Source organism: Myotis myotis, unplaced genomic scaffold (assembly GCF_014108235.1).
Source record: "Myotis myotis isolate mMyoMyo1 unplaced genomic scaffold, mMyoMyo1.p scaffold_m19_p_13, whole genome shotgun sequence".
Taxonomy (NCBI): Eukaryota; Metazoa; Chordata; class Mammalia; order Chiroptera; family Vespertilionidae; genus Myotis; species Myotis myotis.
Window position 1 is genome coordinate 54,943,243 of NW_023416317.1, and position 18,679 is coordinate 54,961,921.

General features: G+C 57.5%; 1 protein-coding gene across 2 annotated transcripts in view; it reads left to right on the plus strand.

Moving 5' to 3' along the window:
• The window catches only part of CNTN4 (contactin 4), a 398,511-nt gene extending 381,081 nt beyond the window's left edge, over positions 1 to 17,430 (plus strand). The window contains exons 14-24 of one of the 2 annotated variants that reach the window (XM_036333343.1): positions 2,018 to 2,193; positions 2,960 to 3,080; positions 6,335 to 6,493; positions 8,080 to 8,229; positions 9,615 to 9,685; positions 10,298 to 10,532; positions 10,849 to 10,961; positions 11,922 to 12,108; positions 12,745 to 12,857; positions 14,170 to 14,338; positions 14,886 to 17,430. In XM_036333343.1, the coding sequence (XP_036189236.1) occupies positions 2,018 to 2,193; positions 2,960 to 3,080; positions 6,335 to 6,493; positions 8,080 to 8,229; positions 9,615 to 9,685; positions 10,298 to 10,532; positions 10,849 to 10,961; positions 11,922 to 12,108; positions 12,745 to 12,857; positions 14,170 to 14,338; positions 14,886 to 14,992 (1,601 nt within the window). In that variant the 3' untranslated portion in view covers positions 14,993 to 17,430. The remainder of the gene's footprint in view (positions 1 to 2,017; positions 2,194 to 2,959; positions 3,081 to 6,334; positions 6,494 to 8,079; positions 8,230 to 9,614; positions 9,686 to 10,297; positions 10,533 to 10,848; positions 10,962 to 11,921; positions 12,109 to 12,744; positions 12,858 to 14,169; positions 14,339 to 14,885) is intronic. The other variant, XM_036333344.1, reaches the window with a different exon arrangement.
• Positions 17,431 to 18,679: the final 1,249 nt, after the last annotated feature.

An 18,679-nucleotide genomic window follows, 5' to 3' on the forward strand; every position in this document is an offset into this window, starting at 1 on the left:
CTGCCGCCAGTGGGAGCAGGAGCAGAAAGGAGGGAAGCTGCTCCTTCAGCTTTGATGGCAGCGCCACCTGCTGACCAGACTCGGTCCTTCCCGGGCGGCAACTGCAGGCGGGCCCTGGGCTGTCACCTGCATGTGGCCGTGGCCATGGAGGCACAGTCTGTGGCACCCCGTCCTTCCCTCGAGGGGCGCAGGCCATTGCTTGTGTATTTTAGGGAAATCGTCCCTTACTCTGTATCCGTACACACAGCCGGCTGCCCACCAGGTGTACTCCCTTCGCCAGCAAGGCCCTCCGGTGCCTTCCCTATGCACCGTCCGCGGTGGGATTTTACTTCACAGACACGGGTGGGATTCCTTTGGGATCCTTTTGCCCAGTGACTCCCAAGGCCGGGCGCCTTGACCCCCCTGAGACATGTGTCCTCATCTGTGAAGTGGGGACGATGACAGTGCCTGCTGGTTAAGAATACGTGAAACAGTCCTTGTAAAGCACGTAATAGTGTCGGGGCCGTGACGCACAATGCACGCTGGGTGGGTACACCCACCAGTGAATGAATATCCGCATTGCAAAATGGGTCTTCAGCTCGGTCAAGTGGAATTAGGCAACATGCCGCCACAGGGAAACCATAGATGCATATAACTGTAGCCAGGAATTGTTCATGGATAGGTGAGGAAACTTTTAAATTCAAAAATGATCCAGGACATGTGGTGTCAAAAGCGAGTGATTCCTAGACTTCTGCTTAGAATCATTCTAAGGTGATTTGCTCTCCACTCCTTTCCTCACTAAAAATAAGAAATATCCAGCCCAGCAGCGTGGCTCCGTGGTTGAGCATCAACCTATGAACCAGGAGGTCACGGTTCTACTCCCTGTCAGGGAACGTGCCCGGGTGGCAGCTCGATCCCCAGTTGGGGGCGTGCAGGAGGCAGCTGGTCCAAGATTCTCTCTCATCACCGATGTTTCTATCTCTCCCTCTCCCTTCCTCTGAAATCAAAGAAAATATATTTTTTAAAAAGAAGTAATACACATATCGCTTTGTCAGTGATATGCATTACAGCATTATTAATAATTTTATACCTATGACAACATTTTCTAAAACGCCTACTAGTTTCAAAATGAGGTCTGGAACGTCTTCATAAGCCTGATAGCACACGAAGCAGATTATAGACAATGTAGGCAAAGAAAGAAACAGACCTACTACTAGATTAAGCAGAGGAGTTGCGGGGAGAGTGTGTGTGTGTGTGTCGCACAGGACCGTGCAAAACAAATTAGTGAGGAACTCAGAACCAGACAGGGAAATCAATACCAAAATGAAAATAGAGGTTTGAGCCAGATAGTAAGGGAGTGGACAGGATTTTGTTTTTGTTTGTTTGTTTTGGGGGGAGGGGTGGTCACTTCTTTTACCTTTCCTGTTTAAATCTCCCATGCTGACCATGTATCACCCCCAGAAACTTCTCATTAAGGACGCGCTCCCTGTGTGCGCTCAGCGGGAGAAACGTTGCCTTCTGCTGAGGGCGGGGGGGTGGGGGCAGGGGGGACAGGACACCCTTCAAAGAGGCAGTTTCAGAGCAGGGCCTCCCCCTGGTCCTGGGAACATCCCCTCCTGCTCCCCTCTGGCTTCTGTGGTTCAGGGAAGGCTCGTCCCATAACACGTATTTTCACCTTTTCATATTAAAAATGAGCCCGGCCGGCATGGCTCAGTGGTTGAGCATCGACCTATGAACCAAGGGGTCACGGTTTGATTCCCGGTCAGGGCACATGCCTGGGTTGCGGGCTTGATCCCCAGTGTGGGGCCTGCAGAAGGCAGCTGATCATGATTCTCTCTCATCATTGATGTTTCTATCTCTCTCCCCCTCTTCCTTCCTCCTTGAAGTTAATAAAATTGTATTTTTTAAAAATGACCAGCTGGCCCGAATCTGAGGTTTGGGGTCACAGCGTGAGAAAAAATAAAGTGCGGCTCTGGAACCTGCGAGTTTCCTGCACGAGCCCCCAGCCTGTGTCCTCTCTCTTGTCTTCACTCTGCAGACCCCACGAGGGTGACGGTGCCCCCCGCCAGCATGGACGTCACCGTCGGGGAGAGCATCGTCCTCACCTGCCAGGTGAGACAGGACCACTCGCTGGACATTGTGTTCACCTGGTCATTCAACGGACACCGGATAGACTTCGACAGAGACGGGGACCACTTCGAGAGGGTCGGGGGGGTAAGTGTGACCCACAGTGTCCGCAGGGCCCGCCCGCGTGGCGCTGACTCCGGCAGCTCGGTTCCCTGGGAAAGAAACGCAAAGTTAGTCTTTTTTTTTTTTTTCCTTAATATGTTCTTATTGATTTCAGAAAGGAAGGGAGAGGGAGAGAGAGACAGAAACGTCAATGATGAGAGAGAATCATGGATCGGCTGCCTCCTGCAGGCCCCACACTGGGGATCGAGCCTGCAACCTGGGCCTGTGTCCTGACCGGGTATCAAATCCTAATCTCCCGGTTCATAGGTCGAGGCTCAACCACTGAGCCACACCAGCTGGGCTCTTCCGTGCACTTTTTAAAACGGAAGTGAAGTACCAAATTGTATACTTTTAATTACCTTCAAAGCCATCATGATGGATATCGCAGAGACTAACTACAGATCCCCCAAATCTGCGGCATATTGTCACTTCCAATGAGCCGTTCCCCAGCCGGAGTTGATGGACCGGAGTATTCTGCTTCCCACTTTCTGTAAGTCACGTGCTTCGAACCCCAGTGGCAAATGAGTCCCAGAGAAGCCAGACCCCTGCAGCCTGGTCCCAAGCGTGTTCCGCACAAGCTGGGGTCCTTATTGCCGGGGCCGCCTCCCTGTTTTTAATAGTAATCGGCTGCGGCTCGCATCACTCATGTTCCCGTCAGCCAGGGTAAAATAAACCATTAGCCGCAGCGTCCTTCATGTGATAACGACGTTTAGAACTCATTAAGAACTAATTGTGGCCACTCCTTTATCAGCAGGATTCAGCCGGGGATTTGATGATCCGGAACATCCAGCTGAAGCATGCTGGGAAGTACGTCTGCACGGTCCAGACCAGTGTGGACCAGCTGTCCGCGGCCGCCGACCTCATCGTCAGAGGTATTGTGGGGGGAGAGGGGCTGGCTTTCGGCCTTAAAATAGTTCCGTGGCATCTTCTCCTGCACAGACTTCTAAAACCTCCTGCGGTTGAGAATGAAAGTCAGAAGCGAAACACTGTGACTAGGGGGTGAACAGTCTCCATAGGTTCTACTCAGCCGTTTCCCACGGGAGAGGGTCGGGAGAGGCTGCTTCGTCTCAAAGATCACCCCTGAGCCTGGCCACCGGCGGAGGGGACCTAGGGTGCCTTCAGAGGAAGGAAAGCTGGTGGCTTAAGGAGGGCTCGAGCTGTGCTGTTTCAGGTTTCATGGGCACTGACCCCAGTGAGTGTTTGAGGCCGGGGCTGGAAGCGTGGCTGACGTGACCTCATCCCCAGCTTCCCGGGTTCCTCCTCCTCCTCTGAAGTGCACAGTGTGTCCTGTGCACACCCGCTGGCACCTGGGACGTCATTTAGCTGGGAGTTCATGTGCGGGCTGACATTGGTGGGCATTTCGCGGCCTGGCCGCAGCCTACTGGGCGTGAGCCCCCGGCTGAGCCACACCGATGGGCTCAATGCCAAGCCCCACAAACCATTCTGTACGGGAGCCAGTGCATGGACTTTTAAGAAATACGTTTAAATTAAATGTAGAATCTTTACGAACTGGTGTACGCACCAGTGTGCCCGCTGGTTTTCTAACCCACAGAAAGGGGAGCCGTTCAGAACATCAAACTAATGTCTCGCCAGCGTTTCCTCGACCTGGACCCCACATGGGGGGCTCGGGGGAGGCTTCTTGGGCCAGCAGCCCTGTGGCTGCATGAAAATGAGATCGGGGGCTGTGGGGTGTGCCCGCGGGTGAGCCTCAGCACACAGCACCGGGTTACTGGAGCCACAGAAAGTTCCTCTCTCTCCAGGCAACACGTCAGGGGGATGTGAGGGAGTTGCCAGCTTGAACTGTCAAGAGAAGTTAACTATCTGCTTTGGTTCCCCTTTAAATGGCCTTTAAAACCCTCTCAGTAATGGCACAGATGAGGGGCGATAAGGAAAACACTTTTGACCGGGGCGGAGCCACCCACAGCAGAACTTACGGAAACGTGTTTATTTCCACTTTAAAATCACCCAGGCTGGTCTGCTCTCCCCTTGGGGACCGAAGAATTCAGTTGCTGAAAATTTATCCTCTATTTAATTAGGATAATGTTCAGATCAGCAGTTTAAACGCCAATAAATTACACTAATAAAAATTTAAATCAGTGAGACTTGAAGTTCCTAAATGATATTGTATACTTCATTTCACAGAAAATAACATTAAGTGCCAGGAGAAATTTGCCAACACAGCCTAAAAGAAAATCTAGTCTAATCAGTTCACGGGGCCACCCGATTAGCACCCCCTTTAAGCCACAGCCCCTCGCTCCATCTTCTCCGCTGGGCAGTGCCTCTGCAAGTCCCCGGGGCGGGCGAGGGCGTCCCTGCCCTGCAGGGGGTTCCCAATGTGACCCCATCCAACTGTGAGTCTGGCTCGGACATCCTAGGTCAGTGGTCAGCAAACTCATTAGTCAACAGAGCCAGATATCAATAGTACTTCTTCAAAATAGACTCGCCCAGGCCGAAAACCGACTTCTGCACATGGGCCACGAAGTCTCAATCGCACTGTACGTGCGCCCGCACGTGGTATGTTGTGGTGGAAGAGCCACACTCAAGGGGCCAAAAAGCCGCTTGTGGCTCGCGAGCCGCAGTTTGCCGACCACGGTCCTAGGCCCCCTATGATCACCTGATTTACTCTCTCGCCACTGATGGCGGCGGGAAAGGGCGCCCTTCCGGGGAGGGACCAGGGATGCGGGCATCACGCAGCGTCCCCTCCGCGGAGCCTGTGGCAAAATGTCACGAGCCCTGACCACAGGAACATTCTGTGCAGAGGACAGGCATTTGCTCATTGAGTGGTTTTGAAAGAGGGACCCCACTTCCCCACAACAAAGCTGGTCAACATTACGTAAGGCCGCAGCTACATGGGGGGGGGGGGGGGTGCTGGGACTCAAAGAGCCCTGAAGGTCCCGGCTTATCTCCAGCGGCCAAGGTCTCCCCACCCTGCGCTTCCTTCTTAGCTGCCTGCTGCGGGCTCAGGTCCCTCCTGTCGGTTCTGTGCACCGAGGGGTTTGGGGGACACTTGTCTGCCTCCGGGGCCCTGATTGCAAAGGCATCGAAGGAGCCCCACTGAGGGGGGGTGGGCTGGGAAAGCCGGGATGCGAAGGCTGGTGAGAAAAAGATCCTATCGTCATCTGGACTTTATCTGGTTAGTAAGGTCCCAGGGACGAAGGTGGCCCCAGTTCTGTGGAGGTGGCCTTGGATGGACAGGCTGAAAGGTCCCCATGGAACATCAGTCACCCCAGCGCCCAGATTCCCAGCCCCTCCCTTCAGCGGAGGGGGAGGAGGAAAATCTAGTCTCCCGGCCGGTGGTCAGTGACGATGGAGGAGGAAAGAGACATGGGGGCATCGCATCCTATGCCCTGTGATAGGCACAACTGTCATCATTACATGTCCCTCCCAGTCACCTCGCGCCACCTTCTCTCTCGAGGTGGTCGATCGTGCCTTCTGAGCCGGTGAGGGCTGGTCTCCCATGTCCAGGATTTGCACACGGGCAGACACAGTGCCCATCAGGGAGGGGGGTAGGGAGTACACTGCACAGGCAGGACCCGAGGCTGCAGGGCCAGGGCAGGGACAGGGAAGGAGGCTGCAGGGACAGGGCCAGAGGCTGCAGGGACAGGACAGGGACAGGACCCCAGGCTACAGGGACAGGGCAGGGACAGGGCCCCAGGCTGCAGGGACAGGGCCAGAGGCTGCACAGGCCGGGGCAGGGCTGGAGGCTGCACAGGCAGGGCCCCAGGCTGCACCGCCAGCCATGGACTGCCGGCCACGGACTGCAGCCCCAGCTGACAGTGCTCTGGCCAAGCGCAGCCTGAGACGAGCTCTGGGGCCTTCCAGCGGCGCCCGTGCACACAGGCGCGTGTTTGCTCTTGCTGTAGGGGCAGGTGGGCGGGGACAGGCAACGCTGCGACCTCATGAGTTTTCCCTGTTGTACTGTGAGCCCTGGAAGGAGCAGCCACATCTCCTTCCTCTAGTTTCAGCCCCGAAGAACGGGGCATGGTGGGCGTTCAGTGAGGAACTGGCGTGGGTGGCTGTGGCGGGCGGATAAACGGTGGAGGAGCCGGGCCCCGCTCCGTCACGCGATCCCTTTCCCGTACGGGTGGACACGCTGGGCACCTCTGAGGGACTCCCTCTCCGGCAGGTCCCCCAGGGCCCCCCGAGGGCGTGACCATTGACGAGATCACAGACACCACCGCCCAGCTGTCCTGGAGCCCTGGGCCTGACAACCACAGCCCCGTCACCCTGTACGTCGTTCAAGCCCGGACGCCGTTCTCCGTGGGCTGGCAGGCCGTCAGCACAGGTACCGCCAGGCGCCGGGGCTGGGGTTCCACCGGCAAAGCACGGCAGCGGCAGAGGCCAAGGGCATGCAGACACAGCCGCGATGGCACAGCTGCGATGGCGCAGCCGCCGATGGCGCAGCCGCCAATGGCACACTGTGGCCATGTTTCCTAGGTGTCAGCCAACTGTGCTATCATTTACTTAATATTGTTTCTTTCTTCTTTTTGAATCCTCACCCTAGGATATTTTTTCATTGCTTTTTAGAGAGAGTGGAAGGGAGGGAGGGAAAGACAGAGAGAGAGAGAGAGAGAGAGAGAGAGAGAGAGAGAGAGAGAAACATTGATGTGAGAGAGACACATCAATTGGTTGCCTCTCACATGAGCCCTGACCAGGGTCAGGATGGAACCTGCATCCCAGGTACGTGCCCTTGGCCCTTGACCCGGAATCAAACCGGGGACCCGGCGGTGTGGTTACATTAAAAACACCTGAACTGGCCATGCCATCGCGCTGACCTGTCGGAACCTCCAAATTGACCTGTGCTGTTATTTCATTTCGGTTTCATTTGGGGGGATGGACAGACCAGCAGTTACGGCCAGCAACACCCGCTCCCTCACCCGAGGGCTGGCTGCGAGGCCGGGGTGTTGGAAGGAGGAATGTGGAGCCATGCGCACAGGGTCCTGCAGTTCCGAGGAATCAGCGTGCTTCCCACCACCTCGTCTTCTTTCCACTTCACTGATCCAGCTGCTAGGGGTGTCTGTGTGTGCAGCGCATCACTGTCCCCAGCCCCAGGCGGTTCGGGAAGGGAGATGGGAGCTGGCTGGCGTTAGGCGCGGAATTCTGGCCCTGGCCGCTGGCCAGCAGCCCTCTGCACGCCTGTCCTCTCTGCTCAGTGGGCGTGGCAGGAGCTGTTTATGAGGCAAAAGAGATGGTTGTGAAACTTGGTTACCAATAGGAAGTGCTGCACAGATATGTTGAAGAGAGGAGGCAGGAGGGGGGGAGGGGGAGCTGAGGATGTTTATACAACACAACGAGGATTTGTTTGAGCATTTACTACGCGCCACATGCTCTGCTAGTTGTTCCTCATGGGTTTTCTCAATATCTGGGATAGATCCTGTTATTAGCCTTATTTTATGGTGAGGAAACCAAGACCTCAGACCCCCACAGCGCCCTCAGACCCCCCACAGCGCCCTCAGACCCCCACAGCGCCCTCAGACCCCCCACAGTGCCCTCAGACCCCCACAGCGCCCTCAGACCCCCCACAGCTCCCTCAGACCCCCCACAGCGCCCTCAGACCCCCTCACAGCTCCCTCAGACCCCCCACAGCGCCCTCAGACCCCCACAGCGCCATCAGACCCCCACAGCTCCCTCAGACCCCCCACAGCGCCCTCAGCCCCCCACAGCGCCCTCAGACCCCCCACAGCTCCCTCAGACCCCCCACAGCTCCCTCAGACCCCCCACAGCGCCCTCAGACCCCCCACAGCGCCCTCAGACCCACACAGCGCCCTCAGACCCACACAGCGCCCTCAGACCCACACAGCCTGAGCACCATTCAGCGGGGAGGAAGGGGGGTGCCGCCTGCCCAGCATGGGTGCCCCTGCTGTCTTTCAGTCCCCGACGTCATCGACGGGAGGACGTTCACAGCGACCGTGGTGGGTCTGAACCCGTGGGTGGAGTATGAGTTCCGCACGGTGGCAGCCAATGCGATCGGGATCGGGGAGCCCAGCCCGCCCTCGGAGAAGCGGAGGACGGAGGAGGCCCGTGAGTAGCCCCGACATGGTGGCCCCTCGGGGTTCGGCCTCCCCGCACCTGCCCTCGGACCCTCTGAGCGCACCCTCCCCCACGGTCAGACCTCAGCCAGCAGCCCTGCCGCCCAGCTGCCCGCATTGGGCTCCAACCAGGAGCTCAGTCCCCTCACCCGCTCCCCGTGCGGGACGCTGTGCTGAGCCCCTGACGCCAGCTCTTCCTCATTAGCCCCTCTATCACCAACACCCCCTGCCAGGTGCTGTCTTCTTTTTCTTAATATATCTTTATTGACTTCAGAGAGGAAGGGGAGGAGAGAGAGAGAGAGAGAGAGAGAGAGAGAGAGAGAGGGAGAGAGAGGCAGAAGAGAGAGAGACATCAACGATGAGAGAGAATCACTGATCGGCTGCATCCCACGCTGCAAATGAATCAACTCAGACATCACCAGTGGCAAAGAGGGAGTTGTTCACAGAAGCCCAGTCCCATTTCCTTAGGGCTTAAACCACCCCAGGAGCTGGGGTCGGGGCACCCAGGGCCCAGTCGGCAGTTTCACCTGCCCCCCCCCACACACACACACACACCTCATGTCTGCAGCTTCCGTGACCACAGGGAGGGAGGGACGTGTACTCGTCTGGGTCACTTGTACCTTAACTTCTCTCACACACAGGGCCTGGTCTGTGGGGGTTCCCACTGAGATGAGCGGCCCCCCGCTTGTTGAAGGGATCACAGGGACCCTAAACAAAGGGGAACTCGGACCCCACACTTGGACAAAGTCCATTCAATGGGTGTCATCGACTATAAACAAGTCCCAGTCGCCAGCTACACCCCACACCCTGTCCGCATCTCTCGTTTGTCTGAGGACAACAGCCAATCCATGCCTCCCCGCATCCCGAGGAGGCTCGCATCATCCCCCTCTTTCACAGAGAAAACGGGGCTCAAAGAGGCGAAGCACGGGAGCCGGGGTGCCTCTGCCCACACTTCCCTCCGCCCCGGCCCACGCTCACCCTCCTCGAGAGCCCGCCCGCCCGGCCTGCCCCAGCAGCCCTCTGCAGACCCCCGGATGCACCCTCCATCCCCCCCCCCCCCCCCCCCCCGCACCATGTGTGCCTCCCCAAGGTTAATAAACGCCTCCGTGCCTTGAACCAGCCCTCAGGCCTTCCCCATCCCCCTGAGCCCCGGGCTCGGGGAGGGGCCGGCGGGGGAGCCGTGTCACACACGCCTGCACCTGATGGGAAGCAGGGGACGGGCAGCAGCTTCCTTGTGCGTCTCACTTCCTCGGGGTGATGCTTGGGCCCCTGGGCACAGGGCCTCTGACCTCAGGAGACAGGCGGGGCCCCGAGTGCTTGTTGGCAGGGATTTGCCCTTTGCCCCCTGACGTGACCTGTGCCTTGTCCCCTGCACAGTCCCCGAAGTCACCCCGGCCAACGTCAGTGGCGGTGGAGGCAGCAAGTCGGAGCTGGTGATCACCTGGGAGGTGAGTGCCCCGCACGGAGGGGCACGCGGTGGCCTGGCCGGTTATTCTCTCCTCTGCGGACGCCTCGCTGGAAGGCGCCTCCGCTGTTTAACAGCCAAAGCCCACTGTGTGCAAACCTCCCTCTCGTAGCTTCCGGCTGGCGGGACAAGGCGCTTGCCCATCAGCTGTTGCGTTACATTTTTTAAAAATACATGTTTTTTTCTTGATTTGGGAGAGAGCGACAGAAACATCCGTGATGAGAGAGAATCACTGATTGGCTGCCTCCTGCACGCCCCACACTGGGGACTGAGCCCACAACCCCGGCCTGTGCCCTGACCGGGAATCGAACTGTGACCTGGTTCATGGGTCGATGCTCAACCCCTGAGCCACGGGCCGGGCTGCGGGGCAGATTTTTGTCGAGCACTTTGACCCTGCTCCGTCCTCAGGAATTCCTCAGGCGGACTGACCGCAGGCCTCGGTTTCAGACCCTTGACGAAGCCCACAGTCAGTCCGGCGGCAAGAACACAGGCGGGAGGGCTGGGCGGGTGCGGCAGGCAGGTAACTTCAGCATCTGGAGGGGATCCCTGTGACGCCGGAGCCTCCTTCTGACGCCCCCCCTCCCCTGCCCCCCAGACGGTGCCGGAGGAGCTGCAGAACGGCCGGGGCTTCGGCTACGTGGTGGCCTTCCGGCCCCACGGCACCGTCATCTGGATGCTGACCGTGCTGGCCTCGGCCGACGCCTGCAGATACGTGTTCAGGAACGAGAGCGTGCGCCCCTTCTCCCCCTTCGAGGTCCGGGTGGGCGTCTACAACAACAAAGGGGAAGGCCCCTTCAGCCCCATCACACTGGTGTACTCGGCAGAGGAAGGTACGGCTGCGCGGCCCGGACGGCCGGGCTCAATGCGGGGGGCTGATGGGGGACACGCAACCCATCGGGCACTGCCCTTCAGTGAAGGCCTGTCCTGATTTGAGGGAAGTATAATGTGAAAAATGGGCTGGCTGTCCAGCACCTTCCCTCCCCGCCCCTCCTTGCCGTCACTCTGTCACTCTGGGCTCCAGGATGAGGGTGTGGGTCCCGCCCACTAAGGGCTCTGCAGCCACGGCTTCCTGGCACCCCGTCCGCCGTGTCTGGAAGCCGGCCCCCATGCAGCTGATGGGCGACACCGCTTCCCATCTCCTTGCAGAGCCCACCCGGCCGCCCGCCAGCATCTCCGCCAGGAGCCTCTCCGCCACGGACGTTGAGGTGGTCTGGGCCTCCCCCCAGGAGAGGAACCGGGGACGGATACAAGGCTACGAGGTCAGCAGGGACGGGGGCTCGGGTCTGGGAAAGAGACCCCCCTCCAGCGAGCCCCCAGACCCACTCCCACGCAGAGGCCTTCGTCCCGGGCCTGGCTTCTCACGGAGCATCCATGGGGGGGCGGGGGGGACGCTCCTCGCGAGACCGCGGCTCCCGGGAGCACTCCGAGGCGTGTCTCAGGCACACGCAGGCCCGGGCATCTACCCAATGCCCCGAGAGAGGAGCTGGGACTTCCGATGTCCCTGGGGTCACTGGGGCTCAGGGCAAAGGGAGAGAAAAAGGGAGAAGGGGCCAACGTGGTCGTTCCAATTCGCCATCTCACCGCGAGCTTAGGAGCAAAGGGTCCCGTCCTGCCTCGGGGAGTCCCCAGGCACAGAGCGCGGGGTCCTTAGAGAAAACCTGCTCCGTCATAGGAACCTGTGTTCCAAAGCACAGTGCCCGGGGCCCTGGCTGGAGGCGCGTTTGGTTGGAGCGGCGTCCATCCACCGAAAGGTTGCAGGTTCAAAGCCCAGGCCGGGCACGTGCAGGATGCTTCTCTCCCACACTGATGCCCCCCCGTCTCCCCCCGCCCCCACCCACTTCTCTCTTCAGACATGGGGAACCTTTTTCCTGCCACGGGCCATTTGGACATTTATAACATCATTCGTGGGCCACACAGAATTATCAGCTGACAACTTAGCATGCTCTCAGTGTGGTCAGACATTTCATTAGCTCACCGCTAACGCCTTGGCAGGGCCAGACCAAATGATTTCACGGGCCTTATACGGCCCGCAGGCCGGACGTTCCCCACCCCTGCTAACTCAATAAATATATCCTGGGGTGCGGATAAAACAGATATATTCTTATGAAGGAGTTAATTATAAAATATAATTAACTGTCACCTGGTTATATATAACCAGAGGACCATGGAAATATCCCCCATCGGTGATTTCCAAGGTCCCCCTTTTTTTATTTCCTCAGGTTAAATACTGGAGGCATGATGACAAGGAGGAAAATGCTAGGAAAATACGAACCTTCGGAAATCAGACCTCCACGAAAATCACCAACCTGCAAGGCAGCGCGCTGTACCACTTAGCGGTCAAGGCTTACAATACGGCCGGGACCGGCCCCTCCAGCGCCACCGTCAACGTGACCACCAGGAAGCCCCGTGAGCTCAGAAACGCCCTCGGGATTCCTCAAAGGCACCCACGCCCACTCCCGCCCGCCTCCCGCGATCGTCCACATGCCCATTGCGTGGGTTCAGACTCCCTGAGCGTTGCGGGCGCCTTCGGACACCGAGCCGAATTCGGAGGGTGGGAGATGCGTGCTTCTCCACTCGCTGGGAAGGCCACTGCGTTTAGCTCTAAATGTTAGGCGACCCACTGAATCTTTTTCCTTTTTCTTTTTTATAGCCTTCCTACCCTCCTCCCTTATTATTTTTGAAATAGTTTTTATTGATTTCAGAGAGGGAGAGAGAGAGAAACATCAATGATGAGAGAGAATCATGGATCGGCTGCCTCTTGCACGCCCCCTACTGGGGATTGAGCCCGAAACCCAGGCATGTGCTCTTGACTGGAAGGGAATCCGGGACCCTGCAGTCCCCAGGCTGATGCTCTGTCCACTGAGCCACACCGGCCAGGGCCCAACTGCATCTTTTTGCATTTGTGTTGCTGTGTGTCGTCCGGTTTTAGGGACCTTGAAGACACATGTTAGTGCAGCAGCCCATTAAATGCCTCCGCTCTCAAACCCTCAGCAGCCACTGGGGCTGAGCAGTCTGACCGCGTCTACCTTCCTCTCTTCCTAGCGCCCAGCCAAGCCCCCGGGAACGTGGTGTGGAATTCATCCGACTCCAAAATCGTCCTGAACTGGGACCAGGTGAAGGCGCTGGAGAACGAGTCGGACGTGAGAGGCTACAAGGTGGGTGGCGAGTGGGGACGGTCTTGTCCCATGAGGCACCGGGGCCGGGGGCCCACGTCCCTGACCACATCCCTGACACGCTCTCCCGGACTCTAGGAACCTCTGCCCCTTGTGGTTTGGTCTGAGTTTGGTAAAGAGTCCGTGGAAACCGGGCCGAGCAGGCAGCGCCAGGCGGGGCGGGGTTCTCGGGGAGCTGGGTCCCCAGGCCTCCACGCAGGTCCCCGGTCATCCCTGCCGCTGCCTCATCAGATGAGCCACCAGCTCAGATTCACACTCACAGGGGAGGAGGGGCCAAGAAGGAGAGCCAGACACATGAGGGGTGGTTGCAAGCTACAGACACTTCCGGAGGGACAGTGACTGTCCCCTGACACCCCTCTTTTCTCTGTAGCTCATAAAGGGGTCCCATGGAGGAAAGGGGGGTGGCCTGGCCTTTCAGAGACCCTGTCCAGGTGCTGACGTGCCCCGTCTCCCCAGGACTCACAGCACTAATCACATCCCGCCCGCCCCTGCTTTAACCTCTGCCGAGTACGTCCCCACACCTGCTCCCTCCCAGCCTCCCTAGGTGCTGCTTACACAGTCCTGTGAGCCAGGCCCTCAGTGCAGTCTGTCCTTGTTAGTACAGAAAATATCGCCATCGTTAATACAAGATAGACTGTGTTTCGTGTCCTGTACTCACAACTGTAAACCCACGTTTGCCCCGCCCTGCGTTCCCACACACGCTTCCTCACTCTGTAAACCAATATGGCCTTGACTCTGTAGGCACGTGCACTTACGTTCGTATGTTACGCACACACATCAAAATTAATAGTCGGGGTTCAGTGCTTTCAGCCAAAGACTCTGAAATACACTGTGTGACTAGAGGCAAGTGGCTCTAGCTGAAAACCCTCTGGCTAGTATTGTCCCATTTCACAGAGAAGGGAACTGAGGCTCAGAGAGGTCAAGTCAGTGGGTCACTGTCACACAGAAGCCAAGTCTGTTTTGATGCTAAAGTCCCCGGGTGTGAGCGAGCCCTGGACATCCTCAGAGGAAATCACGTTTCCAGGTGTGTCCATGGGGCCTCCTGGAGGTGATGGGAGGCTACATAGCACACCAGCAGCCTCACACTCCCCCTCCCCCTGCCCCCCGCGGCCTCCTTTAAACTCTCCCCACAAGGACAAGGTAGGACAGGGTAGCAGCAGAGGGGCCCCGTCTGCACATGCGCCTCCCAGATGTGTCCCAGCACGTCACTGGTGCCAGCAGGGAAATGACGCTCATCATCGCCGGGGCGGGCCCTGGGAGGCAGCAGGTGACTCCTGTTCTTCTGTGTCAGCAGGTCTTGTACCGATGGAGCCGACAGAGCCGCATGTCTGTCATCGAAACAAACCAGACGTCGGTGGAGCTCTCCTTGCCTTTGGATGAAGATTACATCATAGAAATCAGGCCAGTCAGCGACGGCGGGGACGGCAGCGCCAGCCAGCAGATCCGCATCCCAAAGATGACAAGTGAGCACACGTTCCCCTGCTCCCCAGCCTGCTCCCCGGGCCTGCCTGCTCCCCACCTGCCTGCTCCCCAAAGCCTGCCTGCTCCCCACCTGCCTGCTCCCCAGGGCCTGCTCCCCACCTGCCTGTCCCCCACCTGCCTGCTCCCCACCTGCCTGCTCCCCACCTGCCTCTCCCCACATGCCTCTCCCCACATGCCTATTCCCCAAGGCCTGTCTGCCCCCCACCTGCCTGCTCCCCAGGCCTGCACAGGGAGACGGGGCCTCAGCGGGAGTCAGCCCCAAAGGAAGACATGTGGCAAAAACACCCTCCCCTGCCCTGACCACTGAGGTCTGCTGGCCTCAGGCAGTTTCATGCAAAAGACAGTCACCGAGCTGATGTTAAAGTCACCAGGCTGGGTCCTTTGCAGTAGAATCAGCAGTTCTCCGGTTTCTGGAGCCACGTGGCCTCGCTCCCCGTGGCCTCGCTCCCCATGGCCTCGCGCCCCATGGCCTCGCTCCCCGTGGCAGTCCGGACGGTGCTGTTCAGTGACCGCGCTCTCTCTCCGCAGATGCCTACGCCCGGGGCGGGGGTGCGGGGCCCTCCACCTCCAACGCCTGCACGCTGTCGGCGCTCAGCACCCTCATGCTCTCGCTCACGGCCAGGTCCAGCTTATGACGACCGCCCCCGCCGGACTCGCTGTCTGTGATCTAAGCAACCTTGAGCGCGTTGTCCTGAAGACACCCAGTACTAAGTAACCTTGTTGTTCGAGTACTTCTTATTACTGGAAAGAAAAATGTTCTTTGCTTCTTTAGGAATGGCATTCCACACAGAACTTCCGCAAAGCAAGTCTCGCTTTGTCCGCAGTTTCTCCGGAAACTCCGCAGTGCACTGAAGACATCTGTAATACGATGTTACCAAAGCAGTTTACATATGTCCTTATATGCATATTTTTTATTATATATTTAGTGTTTTATAGAATTTTTTAAAGTTAACATGAAATGTAGATATTAATTTTTTTTCCTCGGCTATAAAATGCGATGGGCGCCACACTCATGCAACTATTGTTTGAAAATGTTTCCTTTAAAAGGCAGAGTGTGAACCCCACGTTGGTCAATCTATTGCAAATGACGTGTAGTTTGACAAGGACGGCGGGGCCGGCGCCGGAGGCTGGTGGGTGGCTCCGGGCTGCGCTGTAGGGCCCCCTCCGTGGCGAGCAGGCTGGATGGGGCCTGGGACATGTACAGTATGTCCTTCTGCCTGGGGTGCATTTTCTTGAGACGGTTTCGGGAACGGCTGCAATTTCAACACCTGAACTCCCTCCCCGAGAGGTCCCATGTGCAATACTCACCCTGAACTTAGCATGGACCCCAAGACTCTCCCCACTCACCTCGTTAGCATCGTCTCTGTAGCAGCCTTACCTTAGACGTTGCATTTGAAGTCGCATCTCCTGTAGTAACTTAGACCAAAAGTTACCATAGCAGCCCCGTCTTTCAGAGGCTAAGAGATACGTTTACTATCTTTCACTGTATCTGTTTGAATGTACATTTTTTTAAACAAGGGTAACTCTCTGGTCACAGATTCACCATTCTTTCCGGAATTTCTTATGTAGAATATGTCTGTCTTTAAAGTCAGAGCCATGTCTGGATCGGGCAGACTTCCTTTCAGTGAACAGCTGCTGCTTCAGCTCTTTCCCAAGACTCCGTAAAAGGTGGTGGGGGCGACGGTGTGGAGCTCTCAGGAGCTCGTGTTGTGCAGCCCGTAGCCTAGCTGCTTTCTACGCTTTACCGTCCACGTCTTACAATCACACGTCGGAAAATGGCAGTAGCAACAAAACCATATTCCGATGGAAGGCCTATTTGTTATAACGGGGGAGGTTTTGTAGCTGAATCTGGTGGACCAGTGCATCTAAAAGGCAGTGACATTTCCGACACACACTTTCACATGTACGCAGGCTGCCACCTCTCCTTTCTCAGAGAGCTCGGGTTTGCCTGCAATCTGCCCGTTTTTGCTTGATGGAGAACGTACGTTGACTTTCCTACCTTCTCGCTCTACTTATCCAATAGTCATAATCAGGATTCCACTTGTGTAAAAACTAGGGTGGCAACAGGGAAAATATTGTTCAGTGTTTCAAGCTGTGTTCCTTCCTTAGTTGGATATGGTTACTTCTCTGTTCTAAATAAAACAAAATTTAAAATCACACACATATTCACACACAAAAAAACAACAAAATAATAAAATGAATGAAAAAAAAGAAGCCACCCAGGTAGTTCCCACCCCCAAGTCGATGGTACTTCCCAGTGACCCAGCAGCAAATGTACTCTTTTTCTAACGCTATTGTTAATAAATATTCTGTCGTTTGTAAAGATGCTTGTCTTCCGGGAGCCTTCTTCCTGCCTGCGGAAGGGAACTGTGAGCTCGCCCTGGTGGCCATACTGAGATCACGGAGGGGCTCCGCCGTCTCCGGCAGGATCCACCGCCAGCGGCCCCCGAGCTGTCCCTTTGGAAGTGACAGCCCTGCAGACACCAGCCCACGCCCCGTGGGCAGGTGCAGAGGGCCGAAACCTCAGATAAACGTCCCGAAGGTCCAACTCGAATCTGTCCTCTCCATTAGCGACGACGCCTTGCGTATCGCTCATCCCAGGAGACCTGCCATTTTGTTAAAAAGCATAAACTCCAAATATGAGCATCTAAGGCCCTTTTAAATCTTCTAACCTGTCCACCTTGGACCCTGGCCCCCCCTTGCTCCGGTCTCACCTCGGTGCCTTTGGGTCACCCGGCTGCCCCTTCCTGCAATAACCTTCCCGCTCCCCCTTCTCCCCCAGACGCCCAGGTCTCCCTCCCCCAGGTCCCGAGGGTCCCGGGTGGGCAGTGCAGCCTCCCACACGCGTCGGTCCTTTGAGATGAATGAGCTTCAAGCCGCGGCGGGTCCCGCTCGGGTGGACCGGCACCGGGTCGCCCGGGGAAACTGTTACTGTGCCTGGTTGTCTCTGACCTCCTGTGTGTCGCCCAGCTGTCCTTGTCTGTGCCCTGTCTCCCACCCAGACTGTGAGCTCCTCGGGGGCAGGGCGCTGGCCTCTTCCATGTACCCACCGTGCCTAGCACCGTGCCTTGCAATAAACAATCCTTGATGAATCGATCCAAGGGCTCTTGAAGTAGCATTTTGCCTCAGTTGCCCGGCTCGGTGCACCCCCCCGGGAAGACCATCACCGCCCCCCCAAGAGGTGGTGGAAAGCGCTAGAAGGCCCGGCACCTAACGTTGGGCCTTGAAAGCCCTTCCATCTCTCAGCTCCAGGGTCTGACGAGGCGGGCCCCGGGTTCGCAGAGCCTGACTGGGCTGAAGATGCTGAAGATGCGCTAGGAGCTGCCTCAGAGGCGCCCGCACCATCGGGTCTGCCTGGCGGCTCCCACGGCCGCCGGCTGGGTTCCCTGGTGACAAGCCACAGAAGCAGCCCTGGCCGACGCCGGGAGCACAGAGGAGGACGCGGTTAGGTCACGGGAGCCAGGGACGCGCTGAGCAGCCACCCTGGTGAGAATACGGCCAGGCCCCCCAAGGACCCAGGCCACAGGGACGTAGGAAAGTCGTTGGGATCCTGTGTGGGGATAAATCAGCTCTTTTTCCAGTTTATTTTTTAACATTTTATTGATTTCAGAGAGGAAAGGGGAGAAACATCAATGATGAGAGAGAATCACCAATCAGCAGCCTCCTACACGCCCCTTGCTGGGGCTGGAGTCCACAACCCGGGCATGTGCCCTGACCGGGACTCGAACCCTGACCTCCTGGTTCATGGGTCAGTGCTCAGCCACGGAGCCACGCCGGCCGGGCTCTTTTTCCAATATCGACGCCACTCTGCTCGATGCCCGCATTTCTGGGAGAGACTGGTCAGTCACTTGGTGTCCCCCGGCTGGAGGCCCTGGGTCACGCCAGGCCTGCACCCACCGGGAGGGCCATCTGCCCAAGGAAAATTGCGATGACGCTTCAGGAAGATGGGAAAAGGGGTGCTGGGAAGGTCTGAGCGGCACACTTTGTGGGCCTGGCTGTCCGAGGGGACGTCCCAGGCCTGAGGCTTCATTAACACGCCCGGGGGGTGGGGGTCCTATCACTTGGGATCATGGCTAGTGGCGTGGAGGCGGCCGGGGAAAGGGCTTTGCTTAATTAGCCTTTTCTCTTTTTTCTTAAAATATATATTTTCATTAATTTCTGAGAGGAAGGGAGAGGAAGAGAGAGGGAGAGAGAGAAGCATCAATGATGAGAGAGAATCATGGAAAAGCTGCCTCCTGCACGCCCCACACTCAGGATTGACCCAGCAACCCGTGCCCGTGCCCCGGCCGGAATCGAACCGTGACTTCCTGGTTCAAAGGTCA